At 37.8% G+C, this 23,175-nt stretch overlaps 1 protein-coding gene across 1 annotated transcript in view; it reads left to right on the top strand.

The window, feature by feature from the left end:
• The window catches only part of SDK1 (sidekick cell adhesion molecule 1), a 640,423-nt gene that overhangs the window by 224,577 nt on the left and 392,671 nt on the right, over positions 1 to 23,175 (top strand). The window contains exon 3 of the mRNA XM_067550834.1: positions 6,668 to 6,827. Coding sequence (XP_067406935.1) covers positions 6,668 to 6,827 — 160 coding nt within the window. The remainder of the gene's footprint in view (positions 1 to 6,667; positions 6,828 to 23,175) is intronic.

The following is a 23,175-nucleotide window of genomic DNA, read 5'->3' as shown; positions in this document are numbered from 1 at the left end:
GCAGCTGCTTCTTATTAACATGGATGTTGAAATAAACCACTGAAAAACAGGAACAAATAGGTTTAGGGCAACCGTTTATTTTAATGACATCATTTTCATTGGAGATTAATCTCACTGGATGGCTCAGTAGTCTCCTAAGGAAAAAATAGGACTAGTGGTCTTATTCCACGAGTTTGTTTATAGTTGTTGGTAGTTTTTATTCATTTTAGAGGATTGCAAACTAATAATTTTGACTAACCTGTTGATTGATTGCTTCATAATTCTGTTCTGCAGGAGTCTTTTGGACTCCTTGTATGCCTTCTTCTCCCAAATACAAGCAAAAGCACCAAATGTTGACTTTTTATCCCGAGGAATACACTTTGACACAGTTAACTGGATCTCTTACATTGAATTTAATAATCCTATACCTAAATGTAACAACTCTGTTGGGAGATCCAAAGTACCATTGCAATTTATGAAAGGAATTAACAAATTTTCAAGTGCATTTTCTCAGACAATTGGAAAACTCTCTCTATTTACCATATTTAAAGAATCAGAAGTGTCAAGTAGTTGTTACTTGACAATTGCTATGTCATATATAATACTTCAAGAATATTGATTAAATAAACAATATAGTTTAAAGCTTACATTTTGATCATGTTGAAAACAAGTGTGTTTCAGACTAACAACATCTGCTTCTAATCTTATTTTTTTCATTATTATCTTAAATACTGGTTGCTTTCACAAATTATTTTAAAAAACCTGGGAAGTGGACTACAGAACTGTTCCAAGGCAAGGTATTGTATTTTTAAAACAGTTTTGTCAGATATTGTTTCAGTTCTTGTGTAATGCAGTGGAAGAAATGCACACACATCTATGGTTAGCTTGGTTAAACAAAATCTGCCATTTTATTAACGTAGCAAAACTCCACGTGCACGGATATTTGTTCTTGAATGTTTTAGATTGAAGACTTAAAATGTATTTATCCAGTTATATATTATTTTTCTTCTTATTATTGATTCTCTATACTTACAGCTCTGAATACATTTGCAGAAAAGTTGGAGATATTGGAAAGAAATTTTCTTTCTTTTGCCTTGAATGAAATTGATGGGATTTGATTCTATACGTCTGACATGTTGTGTACCAAATATAAGCCAAAAACTGTAGAATCTTATTATTTTGCACTAATCACTGACCCATTTGGAATTTAAAAACTGTTGAATATTTTCAAGGAAGTGGAAAAACGTAATAAAAAACCCAAGAAAGGATGATAACATCATAGAATGCACTATCCATTTATTTTAGTAATGATTCAATAGCTGGGTTTAATTTATGATAGTTATAAAGGAAAATACCTGAAAGTGTACTATGGTTTATTCTGCTAAAGTATTGAAATCTTTCTGCTGTTAAAACTTTGAGAAGTTTATTTGCAGTAATCTGTGCATTTCTTAATTTTCCCAGTTTTATTATTGTACCCAAAACTATCTGCAAATGAAATTTGGGTGACTATTTACCAAAACAAGAAGAGATCCATGATTGATTGATTTATCAGAGAAATAAATAGTGCATTGGGTCTTTCCTCAAAAGCTGTAAAGATATAACTTCAGTAGTAAATTCATGCAGTGTGCTGGAATATGAAAATGTTTGAGTTTGATATAAAATAAGTTTTGAAAGGAAGATTAGCAGTTTTAACTAAAAGGTTAGTCGCCCTGGGAAATTCAGCTGTCTAAAAACTAGAGTGCGATTAATAAAGGTCCCACTCAGGCTGATTGCTCCATTCATGCTGAGATTTCTAATCCTTCCTCAGCTGGACTCTCACCTGATTGATAGCACTGATTATGATGGCTTAATAAATTTCATTGTCACTTTACAGGGACATTTTAGATAATTTGTGTGCTAGTGGCACCCCTTGTTTATGGTACAATTGATTCGTCTGGTACCAGGGGGTGGATTATTATTTCTTTTTTTAAAAAAGGAAAGGAAAATAAAATAAAAAGGCAGGTTATGAAATAGATTACTGTCATTAGATCTCTCAGCTCAACTAGTTTATACAGTGTTGGGGGAGCCATTCTTTAATGTCCTGTTGTCAGTTTGGCAGTTAGGATACAAAAAGTATTCAAGTTAATGTGATAAAGTAATATATGCAAGACATATACTTTATTAGTTCCTTTATGTAGATTATATATTTACATTTTGTTTAAATTTAAAAATATAATTACATTGATAAATTACTGCTAAATTATTGGTAAAATAGAAGCATATACAGAAGAAAAATATAAGATCTAAATTTAACATATTATAATTAAAGACTCTAAACTTCTAAGGTAAACATTGCCACTAAAAATATAACAACAACAATAACAACAAAAACCCATGCACTAGAAATTACTGCTAAATTATTGGTAAAATAGAAGCATATACAGAAGAAAAATATAAGATCTAAATTTAACATATTATAATTAAAGATTCTAAACTTCTAAGGTAAACATTGCCACTAAAAATATAACAACAACAATAACAACAAAAACCCATGCACTAGAATATAATGTTTCAATGATACTTAAGAACAGCATTTCCACAAATTGGTAACACAATCACAACCAAGATGTTTATTTACAAAAAAAAAGTGGGGTGAAAGAATGAACAACATCTGAGTTACTGTTTTTTTGGAAACAATTCATATCAGAAAGCATAGAATCAGATACAGTAATATCATCGTACAAGCTGTTCAAGTTAACATTAATTCCAATATTATTGCTTTTCAGTTAAAAAGTAAAAACAAATATAATAAATAAATATTTTTGTCTAGAACAATAACACAGAATTTGGTTGGAAAAAGTACTAAAACTTTTTAAAATGTAATGAAAATGAAGCTTTAAAACTTAATTGAATTAAAAAATCATCTGGTGTAATTGAGTAGACATTATCAGGCCCAAATGGATATAATTATCCTCCTTAATAATTTAGAATATCCTAGCACTTCTACATTGTCTCCATAATTCTATCTCTTACCATTAATGGACATAAAAATCACAATAAAAGTTATATATTCAAACAGAAGAATCGGGTATGGCAGTGGAGTAAATAGATCTTATTTTTAATATGGATTCTTAAGTATTAAAATGATGAGAAGGAATAGTTCTGAGTGTGATTATTAATTCTAAAAATATAATTTATATATCTAATTCTATGCATTTTCAGATAATTCCACACATGAATGTTACATATCTTGGCATTGTTTTCCAGTAACTCAGCTTTATGATATAGAAAAAAGTTACAAAGTAATAGAAATTGGATGAAATTAATAGTGCAAAGCCAAGGTTATGCACTTTGGAACTGCACTTTGGAACTACAACAAGGATTTTGCTATAAGCTGGGGATGTATCAGTTGGAAACGACAGAGAACGAGAAAGACCTGGGTGTACTGGCTGATCTCAGGATGAGTATCAGGCAAGGTATTTCCAGCAGAGATAGAGAAGTGTTACTATCATTATACAAGACACTGGTGAGGCCTCATCTGGAATAGTATGTGCAGTTCTAGTCTCTCATGTTTAAGAAAGAAGAATTCAAACTGGAACTGGTGCAGAGAAGGGCTACTAGGATGATCAGAGGAAAGGAAAACCTGCCCTTACAAAAGGAGAATCAATGAGATTGGCTTGTTTAGCCTAGCCAAACCCAGGCTGAAGGGAGATATGATTACTCTCTATAAATACATCAGAGGGATACATACTAGGGAGGGAGAGGAGTTATTTAAGTTAAGCACTATTGTTGACACAAGAACAAATGGTCATCAAATGGTCATCAATAAGTTTAGGCTTGAAATTAGAGAAAGGTTTCTAACCACCAGAGGAGTGAAGTTCTGGAACAGCCTTCCAACGGAACTGGGAGTAAAAAACTTTGCTGGTTTCAAAACTGAGCTTGATAAATTTATGGAGGGAATGGTATGATGAGACTGCCCACAATAGCATGCAGCCCATCTGTGACTGCTAGTAGCAAATATTCCCAATGGCTGGAGATGGGACACTAGACGGGGAAGGGCTTTTAGTTATGACAGAGAATTCTTTCCAAATTGTCTGTCTAGTGGGTCTTGCTGAAATGTTCAGGGTCCAACTGATATTTGCGATCAGGAGGGAATTTTCCCCTGGGTTAGATTGGCAGAGACCCTGGGTTTTTTTTTGCTTTTCTCTGCAGCATGGGGCACCAGTCAGTTGCAGGTTTAAACTAGAGTAAATGGTGGATTCTCTGTAACTTGACGTTTTAAAATCATGATTTGAGGACTTCAGTATCTCAGCCAAAGGTTAGGAGTCTATTACAAGAGTAGGTGGATGAGATTCTGTGGCCTGAGATGTGCAGGAGGTCAGACTAGATGATTATGATGGTCCCTTCTGGCCTTAAAGTCTATGAGTTATCTTTAATAACATCACCACATCATATCTTTAAGCTACTCTAGTATCTTTGAAGTTCTGTAGTATTGTGTTGCATCAACACATTCTAATTTTTAAAAACCCAAAATCAAGAATACTTGAATTACAGAAATGAATCTAGGATTCTTTTGAATCAAAATATATTTGCAAAGCCTGAATACCAGTATACAGAGTATCCAGTGTATCTTAATGATTTTGGTGCAATATTGAAGGTCTAGTTTAAAACATTACTTTAGGAGTAAGGAAGCACATTGCAGAGTCAGAGATTTTTTAGAAAGTGCGTTGCTAGCACCTGCCTCTCAAAAGAGCTCCGTCTTGAGCATCTCCACTGATCTCTCCAGCAGCTGTGTTGGGTTCCTTTGGGATTTTTGTTTTTTATTTTTATTTTTATTTTTTTGAATACACTGGTGAAATTGCTTTCACACCTGATTAAATCCCTATCTCTTAATATTTTTTGTACTGAAACTCTTTGATCTGAAAAGCAACGTATTTGTATTAATGCACTATTACACCAATAGGAGCTGAATTTTGTAGACTTCTTTCTAATAACTTAGTCTAATTTAATTGGAATTTGACTAGTGCATAAAACCAGCTTTCACTTATTTTCTACGGATTTTTGCATTAAAACTTGGTGATCTGGAAAGTAATATGGTTGTAGTTTAACATATTGATAGGAACTAATTTTATGGAATTTTTTTACTGAATAATCTGATAGACAAAAAAGCAGTTTTGTCTCAGTTTCATATTGACTTTTTTGTTTTGCATTAAAGCTCCATCATCGGGATAGTAATATGCATTCTATTAATGGGGCTCATCTTTAATTTTCTAATATTTTTATATTAAATACTCAGGTCCAGTTTTAGTTTAATGTGGTGACAGTAAAGTTTGTCTTAGTTTTCTGTGTTAGAAACCTCCTATGTGATGAACTGAAATTCTTTTATATTCTTAGGTTTTTAAGTAGCTTAGATTTTTTAATTTGCCCTCACAACACCCATGCGAGTTAGGGTAGCATTATTACCCCAAAATTACAGATGGAAAATAAAACACAAATAATGAATTCCTGGATTCCATCCAACAAGACATCTGAGGAGTCTAGTGACTTGAGTGGAGCTATGACAATTTAAACTAGCTGAAGCTCTGCCCTTAAGTGACTTGCCCAAGGTTTCACAGAAAGTCTATAAGACAGCTAGGAAGAGAGTCCAGACTCCATGCACAAATAGGCCTTGCATTTTTACAAAACAGGCTCGGTACCATTAATGGGGTATTTCGTCAGTGTAATTTAAATAAGAGTACACATCAAGATTAAGAAAATCTGAACATTCGACTTTCTTTTGAACTGTCTTTTCAAAATGGTCTATTAGTGGTAATATCTAGTTTCAAGTGGTTTGGTAGTTGAAACTATCATCAACTAATTTGACTGTATTGGTTATTAGATAACATAGTCCAGATCCTGCTCTCGTGAATGTCAGAGGGCGTTTGCGTGGGCTCAAAATGATTCATAGTCCTATTGGATATTCCCTCCCAGGTGAAAGAGGAACATCTTTTATCTTTGCATTAACAGAAGAATGAGTTTGAAAGCTATATCTATGAGACCTTTGAACATTATTAAAATATTGTAATTCAAAACCTGTGATTGGTAACAGAAAATATAATTAAAGACATTTTAGTAAGAGACAATATTGAAAGACACATTAATCTTGCTATTTTATAAGATGTTTTGTTGTAAGCTGATCTTTTGTCAAAATTCTTCATTTGCCCTGAGGTTTGTCCTGCTGTGATGATCGCTTCCATTCAACCTTAGTTTTCTGATTTTTTTTCAAAAGGGATTTAAAAAGTTTTGCGAGTGGATTTAGTGTTCATGAAAGTAAGAAACTAATAGCCATTGGTTACTGCCAGACATATTAAACACAGGTGTAGGCACTGTGCTGATTTCTGTTGTACACTTCTGATGAGCAGAGGCTCAAGAATATGTGCCAGGTTGTCCAGTGCTTGTGCCATGTAAATGAACACCTATGAAGTGGAGGCTAGGTTGAGGCTTCCAAACTTGTTTTTATCTTGTGAACCAAGCAGCATTTTAACCAGCAGCATGTTCCTAGGTACAGAAGGTTGGTGCGTGGCAGAATGATACTTAAGTACTGGACAGCCTAGTTCCCTATTTTACTAAAATATTTTAGGAGGAAATTGGCTAAATATTGGTGGCCTGAAATCAATGACAATATCCATTTTCATATTTCATCAAAACATTTCTCTCTTGTATGTTTCAGATGACGTTGCACCCTACTTCAAGACTGAGCCAGGTTTGCCCCAGATCCATCTAGAGGGGAACCGTCTTGTACTCACGTGCCTTGCTGAAGGCAGCTGGCCCTTGGAATTTAAGTGGTTACACAATGACACTGAAATTACCACCTACTCCAGTGAATATAAGTAAATGGATTTTTTTTCAAATATAGTTTAGTTGCAATAATTTTTTGCGATTACACTTAGAAAAGGTTTGGCATTAGTCACAATAATACAGTGTGGTAATGATGACAGGCATTGCCAGGGCATCATGAAGAAAATTGGAACAATGGCACTATATAAATATAATGGGATGTTACGTACAGTAAATTGAGTAGACCTTTGTGAAAGTATCTTGCTGTTTTGCTAAAAGAATGCTTATAACCTGCTGCAATGCATGTCCTAAAATGGGAATGCAGTAGAAAGGAAATGTTTATAATATCATCTTTAAGAATTTTTTAAATGATACCTATATGAGTGTACTTACCTTTGAAAATAGGATCTTTTCCTGGTACAGTGATCTCTAATTTAAAACAAAGTTTTTTGTTGTTTTAGAAGTAAAACAAAGGGCTTTTCATTTCACTCTCCATTTTTACTCCATGATAGCTGCTTCTCTTTCCTTGCTTCTCCATCCTGTAGACCAGGTATGATGGGTTGAAAGCAGTTTTATACAGTATATGTTATATAGTTTTATACAGTTTTATACAGTACATGTTTTATACAGTTTTATACAGTGCATGTTATATTGGTTTAGCTACACTCCCCTCATAGAGAACTGAGTTTGGAGGGACTATTGTCCTGGCCAAGCAGGAGAAAAGACAAGATGCAAGGAATGTGGTTTTAATTAGGCCTCAACTTTAACTCCTCTGGAAACTACCCAGCAATAAATTGTACAGTGCAGGTCATAATTCCTTCCTTAATCATTTCCATGTGTTTGGAGAGTGCTGCCATCATTTCTTCCTCCCATTCTACTCCCAACACATTGCTGGGACCCCATAGCATTCCCTTTGTAAGAGGATTTAAAGGGGATGAGGAAAGGGCATTGTCTCCTTACCTTACTAGATGATAGGAGCACAAGCTCCCCTTCCTCATCTTCCTTAGGCGATGACATCCCCTAAATCTACTTTCACTTCCTGGTTTATGAGGGAGCTGTACTTACTTAGATTGACCATGTAATGATTAATGGTAAATGGCAATGCTTATTGACAGACGTAAAAGTGAAAAGAGGAGCAGATGTTGGTAGTGACCACCATCTTGTGTCAGCCTCCACCAAGCTAAAACAGAAAACTGTGGGTCCATCAAACAAGAGATATAGATGTTATGACTTTGATAACCTAAACTCACCTGAAATACAGAAAGTCTTTGTTCTGCAGTTAAAAAACAGGTTTCAGGCACTTGCAGATCTTGATGACCAGGAGGGGAACCCAGATGAGATCAACAAAGTAACAATTATAACAAAGGGACAAAGTAACAATTATTAACAGAGAACTGAAGCCTGTCTAGGCTAGGGGCAGAAGAAAAGACAGGAGTGGTTTACACCCGGCACATGGAGCACCATAGAAACCAGACGAGCCCTGAAGAAAAAAGTTTTATACACAAAATCTCAGAGGCTAAAGGACACATACCACAAGCAATATAGTAAGGCACTTTGGGAGGCTAAACGCCTTGTGAGAGCGGATAAACGACATTATATTGATAATCTGGCAATACAAGCAGAGGATGCAGCTGTCCATGGTGAACAAGGAACCATCTACAAAATGATGTAGCTTATTAATGGTAAATGGCAGACACCAACAAACAGTCTCATCAGGGACAAACAAGGCCACCTGTTGACAACAGAAAAAAGAACAAGAAATGCGTTGGATAGAGCATTTCAAAGAATTGCTGAATAGGGAACCACCTAAAAAGGAAGCAAACATTCTGGAGGCAGAAGAGGATCCTGATATCAAAACAGATACCCCAACAAAGGAAGAGATCAGTCAAGCCATCAAATCGTTAAAAAATTGGAAAGCTCCTGGCAAGGATAACTTGAATGCAGAATTGTTCACAATTAATCCTGAGTTACCAGCATCTATCCTGGCCCCTCTATTGATCTCAGTGTGGGAAAAGGAAAAAGTGCCAGATGAGTGGACCAAAGGGGTTACAGAGAAAATACCAAAGAAAGGAGTTCTCAGTGACTATAATAACTGGTGTGGTATTATACTTTTATCTGTGCCAATTAAGGTATTGTGTAAAATCATAGTCCATTTTATATTAGAGGCAGTTGATAGTGTTCTCAGAAAAGAGCAAGCCAGTTTTTGGAAAGGGCATGGATGCACAGAAGAGCTTTGAGAAGGCTTTTGACAGCATTCACAGGATAGGGCTTATAGAATCCGTCTTCATGTAATTAACATCATTAACAGCTTCTATTCCAATTTTACATGTAGTGTTGGTCACAGTGAGCTCAGTTTTGAAGTCAAAACAGGAATGTTCAGGGAATGTGTTATGTCTGCAATCCTCTTTAACATCGCCATTGACTGGGTAATGCAGCACACAATAAAAGACATGCCAAGAGGTATTAGATGGGTGCCCTTCTCATTCCTTGAAGACCTGGACTTTGCAGATGATCTTGCTGTCTTATCACACACCCATCACCGTATATAACAGAAAACAACCTGACTCAACATATTCAGCCAGCAAATTGGACTGAAAATCAAGTGCAATAAGACAGATATCATGACTTTTAATATTGCCTCACCGTAACCACTACGGATAGAGGATTATGTTCTCATTAATGTAGAAACATTCACATACCTGGGCAGTACCATCAGCCAGGATTGTGGAACAAGTCAGGACACTCAGAACAGAATCAATAAAGCCAGAAATGCTTTTAGAAGCTTAAATACTGTCGGGAAATAATCAAAATAGAACATCAAAACTAAAAATCAGAGTTGTGTACTTTCAGCACTACTTTATAGTGCAGAATGATGGGCAGTGGCAAAGTATTTCGTGTCCAAGCTGTCTTAATTTCATACAACCTGTCTTAGAAAAATCCTCTGTATCTTTTGGCCCAGAACAATCTCAGATCAAGATTTATCCGTACAGTGTAACCAAGAAGATATGAGCACCATCATTACCAGAATGTGTTGGAAATGGATTGGCCAGGTGTTTCAGATGGAAGTTGATTCTATCACCAGAATAGCAATAAGGTGGACACCTCAAGGCAAGCGAAAATGAGGCTGCCCAAAAACATGGCGAAGAGCTGTGGAAGCTGAGCTGAAAAACCTGGGGCACAGCTGGGGAACCATTGAAAGACTTGCTAGAAACAGGTAGGAGTGGAGGAGCTTTGTCTCTGCCCTGAACGCCAGAGGTGTAATGGGGGACTAAGTAGTTGTACCTGTACTAGATACCTCCCACCTGCTAGGTTGTGAAAACTGGAACCTTACCTCCTTGCCTACCCAACCAGGCCCTGATCTGCTGTGGGGAAGATTGGAAAAAAACAAAACAAAACCCCACTCTGCCCTGGACAATCTGGTGGTGAGTGAAAATTGCTTTCCAGCTCCGAAACTCGTGACTAGTGCACTGTCTGCCTACAGCAGATCATAAAACTTGTTTATTTTCTGATTCCATTGAAGGGAGGGTGAGTGCTGCTGCTTCAGGGTGAAAGATGGCTCTGTCTGGAGAGAATGGAGTATAAATATCCTTACCCCCACCCCTCAGATGCACATGGGCAGTGGTCCACCTGAGCCCCTTCCAGTCAGTCCCTGGCTCAGGTGATGCTCCCCCATCCTCCCTTCCTTGGCCCAAAAGTGTGGGGACAAAGCCTCCACTGCATTCAAGGTTATGGGGAGTGCAGAACTGAGCCTTTAGTGTGCAATCTCCACTCTTTTTGTTTCTGCTTCTATAATATAAAGTTTAATTTTGAAATTAAAAAAGCTGCATCCTTATATTAATTACTGTACATAAAGTAAACAAAAAGTGGTGCATGCCACTGTATGTGGAAATACAGTGCATAGATTCTGATTTCTCTCTGTCTATTTTAGAGTTTTATACCACTGCCCGTCTCCATAGTGTCTGAGTGCCTTCCATGTAACATCAATACCAAAGTCCGTACTGGACTTCAGGGCATGTCTGGCACTTCCCTCTTCATGGGCTCAGATATTTATAGTTGTTTGTTTATATACACACTTTTATATCACCATTTCTATCAAAATTACTTCTTAAAAATCTCTGCTCACATCAATCAAAACTGTTTTTGCAACTCAGATGCATAAACAGACTAGTCCATAATTCATTTCTGTAAATTTTTCAAAAATATAACTTACTAATATTCAGTGTAATTTTTCATGTTATCCGCACCTCCAATAACAGCAGCAATAACAGACCTTTTAAATTGTTGAGCATTTATTTTGTGGGGGTAGAAGGAGGATGTGACATCTCAGCACCTCTACCATAATAATGCACAAACACATGCACCACTTTTAAATGGTATCCACAATTGTAAGAATTAATCTGATAATACATCCAATCCTCATTTATACATTTATCCTCCAGTAGTTTCCTAGGTAACCAACACATAGTTATTAGAGAATAAGACTGCACATGTTGAAAAGAAGCAAAAAAAAAATATGGATAGCATTTTTTCTTTTTATTAAAAAAAGATTTTGAATAAAATTACAAAAATATTAATTGTTAAAACAATAATATAATGCAAGCTGGTAAACTCTGTGGCACCAAGGTCCATGTTGGCCACTTGAAGACTGTATATATATGTATTTCTAGATATGTGTGTTGGGTTTTTTGAAATTGGGTCTTGTATATCATTTAGAATAAATTAAACACAATTAATAAAATGAAGTTTGCTAATCTAAAAGTTGTCACTTTCACCTATTTCCATTTCTCTACTCCCTCCTCTTAAATTTTTCTTCATAAAACCATAGAAAGTAGAAATGAGAGAACCCTATTAAGTCTAGTTCTTTCTTTAGCAACACAGGATTGTTACCTATCAAGTATGCCTCCATCTTTCCTGGATTATTTTTTGGATTTTATCTCCTGGTCATTATTTTGTTGTTTTCTGTTTCCTTTTACCTTGCAAAGCAAGGGATTTAGAATATCAATCCCACTCTTCTGTGGGCTATACCTCTTTTATAAACATGTAGTGAAGCAGAAATGTGCATTACAGGGCTCTGCTGGCCAAATTGTGGCCACTTTTGCAGTATACGGAGTTACTGGCAGTGGAGTATTACTTATTTTAGGAGACAGTTGCCACCAGAGTAAACATATAGAAGAAAGCACTACCCATCTCTATCAATCAGGTAAGTGACAATAACTCACAAGGGAACATTTTCCCATCCTCTCTCCTTCACCTCTTCCCTCAGGAGTATGTTTCACAACACTGGCTGTTTTTCTGCCTCTTAAGATAGTCGTTCACTGTGGAATGGGTCCATTTTAGTTCCATTTATACTTTCAGTTTTGTTTTAAGGGCTGCAGTGCTTTGGAGCTGTTAGTGGCAAGACTGAAATGGCCATTTCATCACAAAGCATTCAAGGTACACAAAAACACTTGTATCTGCACCAGTTGCAGTAGAACACTCTAGACCTGAATACTGAAGCTAAATCACTTTGCTCTGCTTCCTGCACTAGATAGTCTCTTTGCAGTATCTCATGACTGTATCACAGCTTCTCTTCTTTCAGCCAGTACAGATTCAGCCAACTTACATACCCAGCTGCTCGTAGTGTATTAATGGATTGAAACCTTTTCCATCTACTGGAGAAAATAATAATGTAGGAAAACTTAATACTTAATGTGACCTGTATGTACATAGGGTAGCCCACCTGAAAATGCCAAGGTGAGGGCAGACTGCAAAAAGGAGAGCAGATTCTCCCAAAACTGGTGGTTAACACTGAAGTTAGATTCACCAGTCAGTCACAAATAATGCTTCCAATCCCCACACTGGTTTTCAAGAAGCTAAAATAAGAAGTTACACAGCCCCCTTTATTGTATTTCAGTCTCTGACTCTCAATCAACAACTATGTCCAGTAAAGTGAGAAGTTATTTAAAACTCTGACCACTGTATAAAATGTTCTTCTGATCCCCAAAAGGTCAGCCATATTACCACGCTGCCAACCAATTCTTTAGTATCTAAATCTAAATCTAAAGGTTTATTATAAAAGAAAAGAAACAAACAAGATGGGAGCTGTTAAATGATCAAAACAATCAGATACGTATAAATAACCCCAAAGTCCATATATATCAGATTCTTAGCAGTACTGGTGAGCTTGCTGGCTTGTACCATTCCTCTTGAGTATATCCAGTACCTGGATGGGTCTCAATCCTTTGTTTCAAAGCTTCATTTGTAGAGTAGTTGACCCAGAGGTAAGAAGGAGGAATGAAGACAAGATGGAGATGGTGCAGCTGCCTTTTATAGTCTCTGCCATGTGGCTTGTTCCAAATACACGCTCACAGCACATGCGCAGGGAAAAGCACTTGTAGTCCACCTGACTACAGGCATGTCTCTACATGTCCTGCTGACTCAAGGGCCTACCTCCTGGCTTTTCTCCTTGGGTTCATTATATCGCTGAGTTATCTCGATGAGTCATCAAGCAGGCTGGACGATTCTGACTCTAGTCTGCCAGGGAGTGTAACCCAGTAGCACAGCACAAGTTTGAGATATAAATATATTAGACATATTTATAACTCATAATACAAAGATGATACAAATACATAATCAATATTATCATACTTAGCAAATTCTGACTTTTCCAATGATACCTTACATGGCATATCTTGTAAGATTCATGGCAAATTTGTCATATTGGTATTAACAACTTATAAGAAGCAGCCAGTTGTGAACCAAGTGAGCTGCGAACAGAGGAGAGGCAAACAGAAGGAGTTTGCCTGGGATCTGTCCGAGAGGAGCCCAGGTGAGTGCTATGTGAGGGGAGCTGTGTTGTGTGCTAGAGGGGTGAGTATCTGAGAGACCATTTGTGCAAGTTACAGCTGACTGTGTGTGTGATTGTGACTGGTGAAGTTACAGGGACTGTTTGGCAGCTGACTGTGTGTGTGATTGATTAATTGATTGATTGAAAAGTGTGAATTGGGAGTGCTTTGTTCCAGGTGGGCCTTGAGTGGTTGATTGCAGAGGGAGGCACTGAGGCGGGGCAACTGCTTCAAGTCAGCAGCCTTATAAGAAGCAGCCAGTTGCGAACCAAGTGAGCTGCAAACAGAGGAGAGGCAAACAGAAGGAGTTCGCCTGGGGGAGAGCCCACAGCGGGTTTTTGCCTTTCAGACATTGCTAAGCAGTAAATACAGCATCTGAAGAGGCTCTCAGAGGAAAGATATGGAAAGTGAGCGATCTGCTGTTGTCACCTGCACTGGATGTGCTATGTTTGTCTTCCTCCCACAGGATAGAGCCGACTTCATCTGTACAAAGTGCAGGCTGTTTTCCATATTGGAAGAGAAAGTTAAAGGACTAGAGACCCAAGTATCAACCATGCGTTGCATTAAAGAAAACAAAGTCTTTCTCGATCGAAGACATGATTTGCTACTGCAGGCACAGTGTGAGGAAAATTCAGAGAAGGCAGAGGAAACTGAAGAACAGGGAAGAAAATTGGCAGCATGTGACTCCCGAAGAAAGAGAACCTATATGCCCACTATGCAGATAGAGGTAATGAATCGTTTTCAGGCTCTCTGCACAGGTACTACAGTGGAGAATGATTTGGAAGACTCATCTGAGGGAATGGATCAGAAAGAGACCCTGTTGATCAGAAGGCAAGGGATGCATTGTCCTAGGGATGGGGGTTCCACAACCACCACTCCCAAGAGGAAGAGGAGGGTGATGGTGGTCGGGGACTCCCTCCTAAGGGGGACGGAGTCATCCATCTGCAGTCCGGACCGGAAAACTAGAGAAGTGTGCTGCTTGCCTGGAGCTAGGATTCAGGATGTCACAGAGAGACTGCCAAGACTCATCAAGTCCTCAGACCGCTACCCCTTCTTACTTCTCAATGTGGGCACCAATGACACTGCCAAGAATGAGCTTGAGCAGATCACTGTGGACTATGTGGCTCTGGGAAGAAGGATAAAGGAGTTTGAAGCGCAAGTGGTGCTCTCATCCATCCTCCCTGTTGAAGGAAAAGGCCCAGGTAGGGACCGTCGCATTGCAAGGGTAAATGCATGGTTATGCAGGTGGTGTCGGAGAGAGGGCTTTGGATTCTTCGATCATGGGATGTTGTTGGAGGAAGGATTACTAGGAAGAGATGGGAATCACCTAACGAAGAGAGGGAAGAGTATCTTTGCGGACAGGCTGGCTAACCTAGTGAGGAAGGCTTTAAACTAGGTTCAATGGGGGACAGAGACCTAAGCCCAGAGGTAAGTGGGGAAGTGGGACACCACAAGGAAGCAGAAGGAGGAGGATGCAGCAGGGGAGGCCTTCTGATTCATACTGAGAAAGTAGGGCAATCAGCTAGTTATCTCAAGTGCCTATACACAAATGCAAGAAGCCTGGAAAACAAGCAGGAGGAACTGGAAGTCCTGGCCCAGTCAAGAAACTATGACATGATTGGAATAACTGAGACTTGGTGGAGTAACTCACACAACTGGAGCACTGTCATGGATGGGTATAAACTGTTCAGGAAGGACAGGCAGGGGCGAAAGGGTGGAGGAGTTGCACTGTATGTAAGAGAGCTCTATGAGTCCAGCGGAGGGCAACAAAAATGATTAGGGGGCTGGAGCACAGGACTTATGAGGAGAGGCCGAGGGAACTAGGCTTGTTTAGTCTGCAGAAGAGAAGAATGAGGGGAGATTTGATAGCAGCCTTTAACTACCTGAAATGGGGTTCCAGGGAGGATTGAGCTAGCCTGTTCTCAGTGGTGGCAGATGAGAGAATAAGGAGCAATGGTCTCAAATTACAGTGGGGGAGATCTAGGTTGGACATTAGGAAAAAGTTTTTCACTAGGAGGGTGGTGAAGCACTGGAATGGGTTACCTAGAGAGGTGGTGGAATCTCCATCTTTAGAGGTTTTTAAACTGCGGCTTGACAAAACCCTCGCTGGGATTATTTAGCTGGGGTTAGTCCTGCTTTGACCAGGGGGTAGGACTAAATGACCTCCTGAGGTCCCTTCCAACTCTATGATTCTATAATATTATAAATGGACACTCATATTTCAAACAGCGTCACAAAAACTTAAGTTATCTACTTTATTGACATGAAAAAGGGTTTTGGAGTATCCTATTTGCCTGTGTTTTGGACTCTTCCAATTTCTCCTCCACCCTCACTCAAAAATTAAGCAGATCTGAAGTTTTTGGAAGAAAATCTGGCTTCAAGTCCTATCTACTTCTTTTAGTACTAGCCCTGTTAACTTCTTCATCCAGATCTTCTCTTGTCTAGTATATGAAGACAATTCTAAATTTCCTTACTGTGTATAAACGTAAATAGACTTATTATTTCTTCTGATTAATAACTGGTCATCTGTCCAAGCTTCCACTTCTTGTAAGCTTCTTTTTTGTGTTTAAGTTCACCAAAGGCTTGTTTGTTAAGCCAATCTGGATACCTACCATATTTGCTATTCTTTCTGCACATTGGGATGGTTTGTTCCTGTGCCCTCAATAAGGTTTCTTTAAAACCCACCTATTATAAGAATTTCTTTCTGTAACTTTCATTTTTACCCCGGGGGATCATACCATAAGGGAAAGAAGTTTGCTTTTTCCCAGAGCAGTGGTTCTATACCACATAGAACACATGGGTTTGGGAATAGTTTTTGGGGAATAATTAACAGAATTCCTTGTATTCTCTCTCAATATAGTAAACGTAAATAATCTGTTACCCTAAAGAAGGGAATGCTTATGGAGGCATTTGCAATCTCTACTTCCATATCAACTTTACTTCTGTTTGCACTTTCCCTAAATGTAAGGGTTTCTACTTTATGTGGGACGATTTATGACTGAACAGTTTTGTGAAATGCCAGCTATTCAGGGTTGTCGATTTCCTGAATTGAGATATGATGATATCTCAAAATGTTCTGTACACACACCATGGAATGTATTATTTAGCTTATAAAATGGAGATTTTTAATACTTTTTCAGAAGAAAACATCTAATAGGATGTTTAATCACAGCAGGAAGCATGAGCATCACTGAGTCAGTGTGACACTTGTTTTAATTGACAGGAGCGAAGTTGACTGCAGTGTATCAGCAGCAGGGAAGCTGGTAGAAGAATCTGAAAACACTGTCATTGTGAAGGGGTAAGAAGGAAGAGTATAAGGGGAAGGCAGGACCTAGGATCTCTGGGCAGATTCGGAAGGTGGCGAGTAGGACTCAAGAACTTTAGAGATGCTAGGGTGAGTGAGAGACTTCTTATTTTCTGCTCCTAGAAAATGCCACAGTGGCAAACCAATAATCCCACCACTTGCTAATCCCCACACACCCTTTGAGGGGTCATCAAGTGCTCTTTTTCTATACCTGCAGCACAATAACAATGGACAAGTGGGTGCTAAATATCATCCATTCTGGCTATGTGATCAAGTTTATATCATTGCCCCCTCCAAAACACCCCTTTCAAGGTACATTCTCGTGAGTAGATTCTCAAACAAGAAGTAGAATCGTTCTTACAATGAGGCCCAATAGAGCTCTGATATCTTTTCAGTACCATGGGAAGGACTTTTACTCAATATACTGCCTAATACCAAGAAGAAAGATGGCTGGATACTCATTGTCATTCTCCACTATCTCAACCATTTTATTTGCAAACAAGTTTTACATGGTCACACAGGCATCTATAATCCCATCCCAAAAACATGTGGTTTGCAACTCTTGATATGAAGGATATGTGCTTTCAGGTGGACATTCACCCTGGTCATAGATGTTTACTCAGGTTCATTGTGGGCTCTGACCATTTTCAGTATAGAATGCTCCCATTCAGCCTTGCTACCATGCCCAGAGTCTTTACTAAGGTATTCTCTGTAGTAGCAGCCCATATCAGGTGTGTGGCTTCCCTAGTTTCCCCTACCTCTAGGACTGGCTTCTTGTTGCCAAGACACACTGAGAAGGATATAGGTCTGATTTGTCAATGATTCAATTCCTGTCTTCCTTAATGGTCAGCGTAAACTTGAAAAACTATGTCCTTACCCCCGTGCAGATGTGAGATTTCATTGGAGCATCCCTGAATTTAATCACAGAAAAGGCTTATCTGCCAATGGATAGATTCCAGGTGCTATATGACATCACAGACCAATTTGTAAGCAATCCTTGAGCACCTATCAGAAACTGCCTTTCCATTCTGGGTCATATAGACTTCATGCACCTATATCATGCTTTTGCCAGACTTCGTTTTTGTTGCCTACAAGTGTTACTTCAAACCAGATCAACAGTCCATGAACACCATAATAACTGTTCTCACCAAAGTAATTCATTTTGGCTATGCATGGGCATTCCTTTCCTTCCCTCCTTATTGGACAGGACAATCATTAGAGATGTTTCCCTGTTAGATTGGTAAGCTCACATGGACAACTGCATAGTGCAGGGCTCTTCAACATCTTGAGAATGCACATCAGTATTGCACAGTATGCACATCAATATTTTGGAATTGCAGGAAGGCCAAAAGGCTTGCAAGGCCTTTCTCCCATTCATTCAAGGTCACCATATCCTAATAAGGTGAAACAATATCACAATCATCTTTTACATCAACAAACAAGGAGGAGTGAGATCCGTCCCCCTGTGTGCAGAAGTGGTTAGTCTATGGAATTGGTGTATCAGCAATTAAATCACCTTGTTCGCAATTTATCTTCCAGGGAACTAGAATGTAGTAATAGATTCCCTCCAGCAGACATTTTGCTGTCAACCATGGGTAGGAGTTACATAACTCTGTACTGAAAAATGTTTGCCCTGTATGAGACCCCTGAAAGGGACCAGTTTGCCTCTGAGACAAACAGAAAATCCTGCATAAATCCAGAAAATCCAGAGGAGCCCTATGATGCCATTCTCAGGGCAGTGCTCTACTTATTCCATTGTCAGACAAACTGAACTATGCCTTCCCACCATTACCACTCCTATCTTGTGTCTTATGGAAAATTCGTCAGGAATGGCACAAAACATCCTTATCACCCCCAACTGGCCCAGATAGTTTTGGTTTCTGAGCTTCCTACATATGTCATTTCTGAGCTTCCTACATATGATCATCAATCAGCCCTTTTTTGATCTCCTGACCAGGGGAAGGGCAAAATCAAACATCCCAATCCCCAACCGCTCCATCTTAAAGCATGGTTTTTGATGTGCCTTAGAATGATCATGTTCTGAATCTGTGTGAAGCATCCTTACTAATAGTAGAAAGGAATCCTCTAGTTGTTATTTAGCCAAGAATGAGGTGTTTCTCTATCTGGTTGCATCAAAGAGTTATAGCCCCAGAAGCTGTGTATATACCTTACCTTCTTTCTCTATAAAACAGCAGGTTCTTTATGGGTCCCTCTGGCTGCAATTAGTGTGTACCATCCACCTTCACAGGGTTATTCAATCTTTGCTGACTGAAATAAGGATGCTGGATAATGCACATTAGTATGCCTCAAGTCTGAACTACTATGTCTGAACTTAAGACATCATTTTTCCTCCTTGTTTTTTTTTTAATTTTGGTAATAAGAACTAGACTCCTTGGGACCCCATCCACTGCCTTGGTCCTGAATTTGGTGGTCTTGGAGTTTGAAGCATATGGTATTTAGCTTAACATAAAAAAGATTTTTGAGCAGTAACATGGTTGTTTTCTACCAAGCAACCTGGATGTTTTGATGTTTGTTTTTAATTTTAGGAGGCCACATTTTACTTTTACTATATATAAAAGAAGCTAAATCAGTAGATGCATAAGGCTCTGGTTACATATTTTTAGTCTTTCCAACAGCTTTTCTTTTAAAACTAGTATGTTTTTCTTCTGAATTTGCCTTATATTGGCATCTTCATGGCCACAGCTATTAAAAACCTTTCTCCTACAGCCACACTGTCTTTTAACTAAAAAATGGGAAATTGGAAAAAGTCTTCTAAAGGAATGACCTTCAATCCCAAGATCACTCTGGCTGAGTGAGCCCTTATGTTTTGGAACAGGAGCTTTTGTGGGGTTTTTTGATACATGTCACTATCTATCTTGCAAAGAAACCTTCTAGGCAGCTAGTCTCTACTTTGCTGTTCCATTCAAAACAAATAGGCTGTCTGTATTTCTAAATTACTTGCAGAAACTTTAAGTGCCCTGCTGGCATCCAGACAATGGAAATTCCTTTTCTCTTGTGGTTTAGAATGCATGCAAAATGAAAGTAAAATAATCTCTTGATCACCGTAAAAATGCTGTTCACTTTTGGAATGAACTTATATTTGGAACAACTTTCTCCTTATGAATTTAGAAGCTATTATATTTTTGTCTCTAACAGAAAATGCTTGAAACTTTGTTGAAAAATGTTTGGAAAACATAACATAAAATGGACAGTTTTAACAGCTGAGTGGATAATCAAGATTTAAGAAAAAAATCAGGTTTTTTTGGATTACAACATTTCTGAAAAATGTTAATAATTTTTGTTTATATTTTGCTAATTCTTTATATTCTTCCTACCTGATAGCCTTAAACCACTATAGTGGATGTTTTGTAGTTTTTTCTTTAGTTTCCGAATTTTAGAATTGTAGAATTTCAGATTTTACATAGTGGTATTTTCTGCTAAATTTCATACATAGAATGCTAATATTTTCTAAAAAAAGACAAGTCCAAGGCCTCATTAATATCCTTACTATTAGAACAAAATAAACTGAAACACAAAATTGATAAGCAAATAGCCCATGCTATATTTTCAGCCAACATACCCTTCTGGTATACTGAACTTCCAAAAGTCAAGTTACTGAAGAGATTCATCCTGGCTATACATCTCTATTAGGGTGACCAGATAACAAGTGTGAAAAATCAAGACGGGGCGTGAGAAGTAATAGGTGCCTGTATAAGACAAAGCCTTGAATATCAGGACAGTCCCTATAAAATCGGGACATCTGGTCATCCTAATCTCTATTAGCATTTGCAGTTTGAAGTCAATAGGACTTGTGTTTTATGCCACTTGAGTGCTCTTCAAAAACCCACTCTCAAGTGCCTAACTTTAGGTTCCTTTTTTAGAAAAAAAAAAGGTCTAATTATGTAAAAAAATTCATTATAACTTATTTAATATATTGAAAGTCCAAATAACTTTTCATTGTTAATGCTGAAGCAATTTTGTTTTGAAATTATAAAGATTTTATACCTCTAAAAGGGAAGTTTTTAATAAAGATATCGTTTTAGCCTCATCATTCTGCAAACACATATACATATACTTTAAGCACATGAGTAGTTCCATGTAAATCAATGGGACTAGACACGTGAGTGAGGTTACATTCCTGTTTAAGTGTTTGCACAATCAGGGACTTACTTTCAATATTATTTTTTCCTTTAGCAGTTTAGCAAAATTCAAATAAGATTAATTCGTAGTAATGGCATTTGAAAACAGTGTTTATAATTTAGTTTCCTATAAATTTGCAATAATTTTCAAATTAGACAAATTTCAAAATGATTGAAATCACCTTGATTTTAGTTGCTCTGTCATGTTTGACTGATTAGGGGTGTCAACTAGAGATTCAAATGTTTTGTTGATGCTTGAGCATGAGATATTTTTTTCTGACGGGGCATAATCTACTTACTATTAAGTAAGTAATAGTACTTACTATTACTATTCTCAGGAATGTCAAGTTATCTAGATAGTAGATATGTCATTTGCAGGTGAATATCTTTGATTTAATGTTAATGCCACTAGTTTCTTGGTGTACTCTTAGTGCCAGAGATAAAACAAATGACATATATTATATTGGTAGTGTTCTTTTCCCACTCCAAACCTCAGAAAATGTTGGTGAGTGGGTCAGTTTTGAAATATGTTTTTAGACGTTCTCCAAACCCATTGAGACTGAAAACTGTCAAGATTGGAGTGCTAAGGAGTTAGAATGCAGTATCTGCTTGAAAACTTCTGATTTCCTCATGAAGTGGAGTTTCTTTAGGTAGCAGGACTACCTGGAGCCCTCTCAAGTTTTCATAGGACTGAACGGACCTCAAAAGGTCTTCGAGTCCAGTCCCCTACACTCAAAGCAGGACTAAATATTTTTCTTGGAGATAAGGAAGATTAAATTACAGATGTTTGTCTATTTCTTCACAGGATACCAAACATATATTTAATGCTAGAAAAATCTTTATGGCTTGGGGCATTTCTGTCCATATTTCAGCTCTCTTGAAGAGGGTGTTTGGTAAAGAGGTCTTGACATGGCAGTAAGGAAAATGACTCTGAGCAAATGACTACTGCATAAAAGATAATGCCTGGCTAAATTTGGAGATTGCCCCCAGGGGTTGACTTGAATTCATGGATCCATAGATATTCAGGGGAACTTAGGGGAAGGGTAGGTAGAATGATTTCTCTCCTATATCCGTTACCATTGAGGTTTGGAACTGATGACAATAAAACTTGAATTCATGCTCCCTTTGTCTCAGACTGGATTAGTTCTGTTCTTACGATGTTTCTGACAGAAGGATGGAAAAGAAAAATATTTCTGAGATTGACTCTTTCCAATCTTGAATAGCAAATGCTTTCATAGGGAGTCTGGTTAGTCATTTTTGTAAACCAAGTTCTGAGTAATAAAAGTTGGCAGGCATAAACACTAGTCTCTATGATCAAGAGTCACATCACTGGCTCCCCACGTTACTGTTCAATCAAGTTAAAAAATCTTGTCATTGCTTTCAAGGTCCTACATCATAAAATTCCTGTCTACATCTCTTTCCTGTCTGTTTAGCATTCTTCCCTTAACCTCCCCACATGCTGCCAATAGACCAGTTACACCAACCTTGATCCCCGTTTCATCTCCTTCCATAAAAGCCTTTTTGCCTTCTTTCATGCTGCCACTTGCTCATGAATCACCATTCCAAAATATTTTGGAAACCTTTGCCTTATTCAGATCACTTCTAAAAGCATATTATTAGAGCATTATCTACAAAAAGACTATATTTACACTCAAAACACAAACTAACAAAAATATGTTGAACTCACTTTATGTATATATACTGAAACTCAAAGACTTTGGAATCAGCTCTGTAATCATCTTCTTAATCTCTCCTTCCCAGTGTATGTTACAGCCTCACTTGTCTGTCAGATCCATCATCCTAACTGTAAGAATTTTGGGGTAGGGACTTGTCTTTTTCTTTTTTCTTCTTTTGTAATATATGGAAGTATTTATTATTATTTTATTATCTAACACTTATATTGTGATAGCATCTAAAAGCCACAAACGGGCAGTGTATAAACATATAATAAATGACAATTTCTGCTTCAAATAGCTTACAGTCCATAAAGACAAGACATATCTGGTGGACAAGACAAACAGGCAGACTGGGGTGCGGAATATGGGGTAAAATATGTATTTATGGGTGCAATGAAATAACTAACAATAGTTATGATATAGCTGTCATGTCAAATTTAATGTTTACTAAAAACTGA

This window comes from Emydura macquarii, unplaced genomic scaffold (genome assembly GCF_026122565.2).
Source record: "Emydura macquarii macquarii isolate MOO-44397 ecotype Brisbane River unplaced genomic scaffold, CSIRO-AGI_Emac_v2 contig_1348, whole genome shotgun sequence".
Classification (NCBI taxonomy): domain Eukaryota; kingdom Metazoa; phylum Chordata; order Testudines; family Chelidae; genus Emydura; species Emydura macquarii.
The sequence above is the reverse complement of the archived record's forward strand: the minus strand, read 5'-3'. Positions and strand labels throughout refer to the sequence as shown.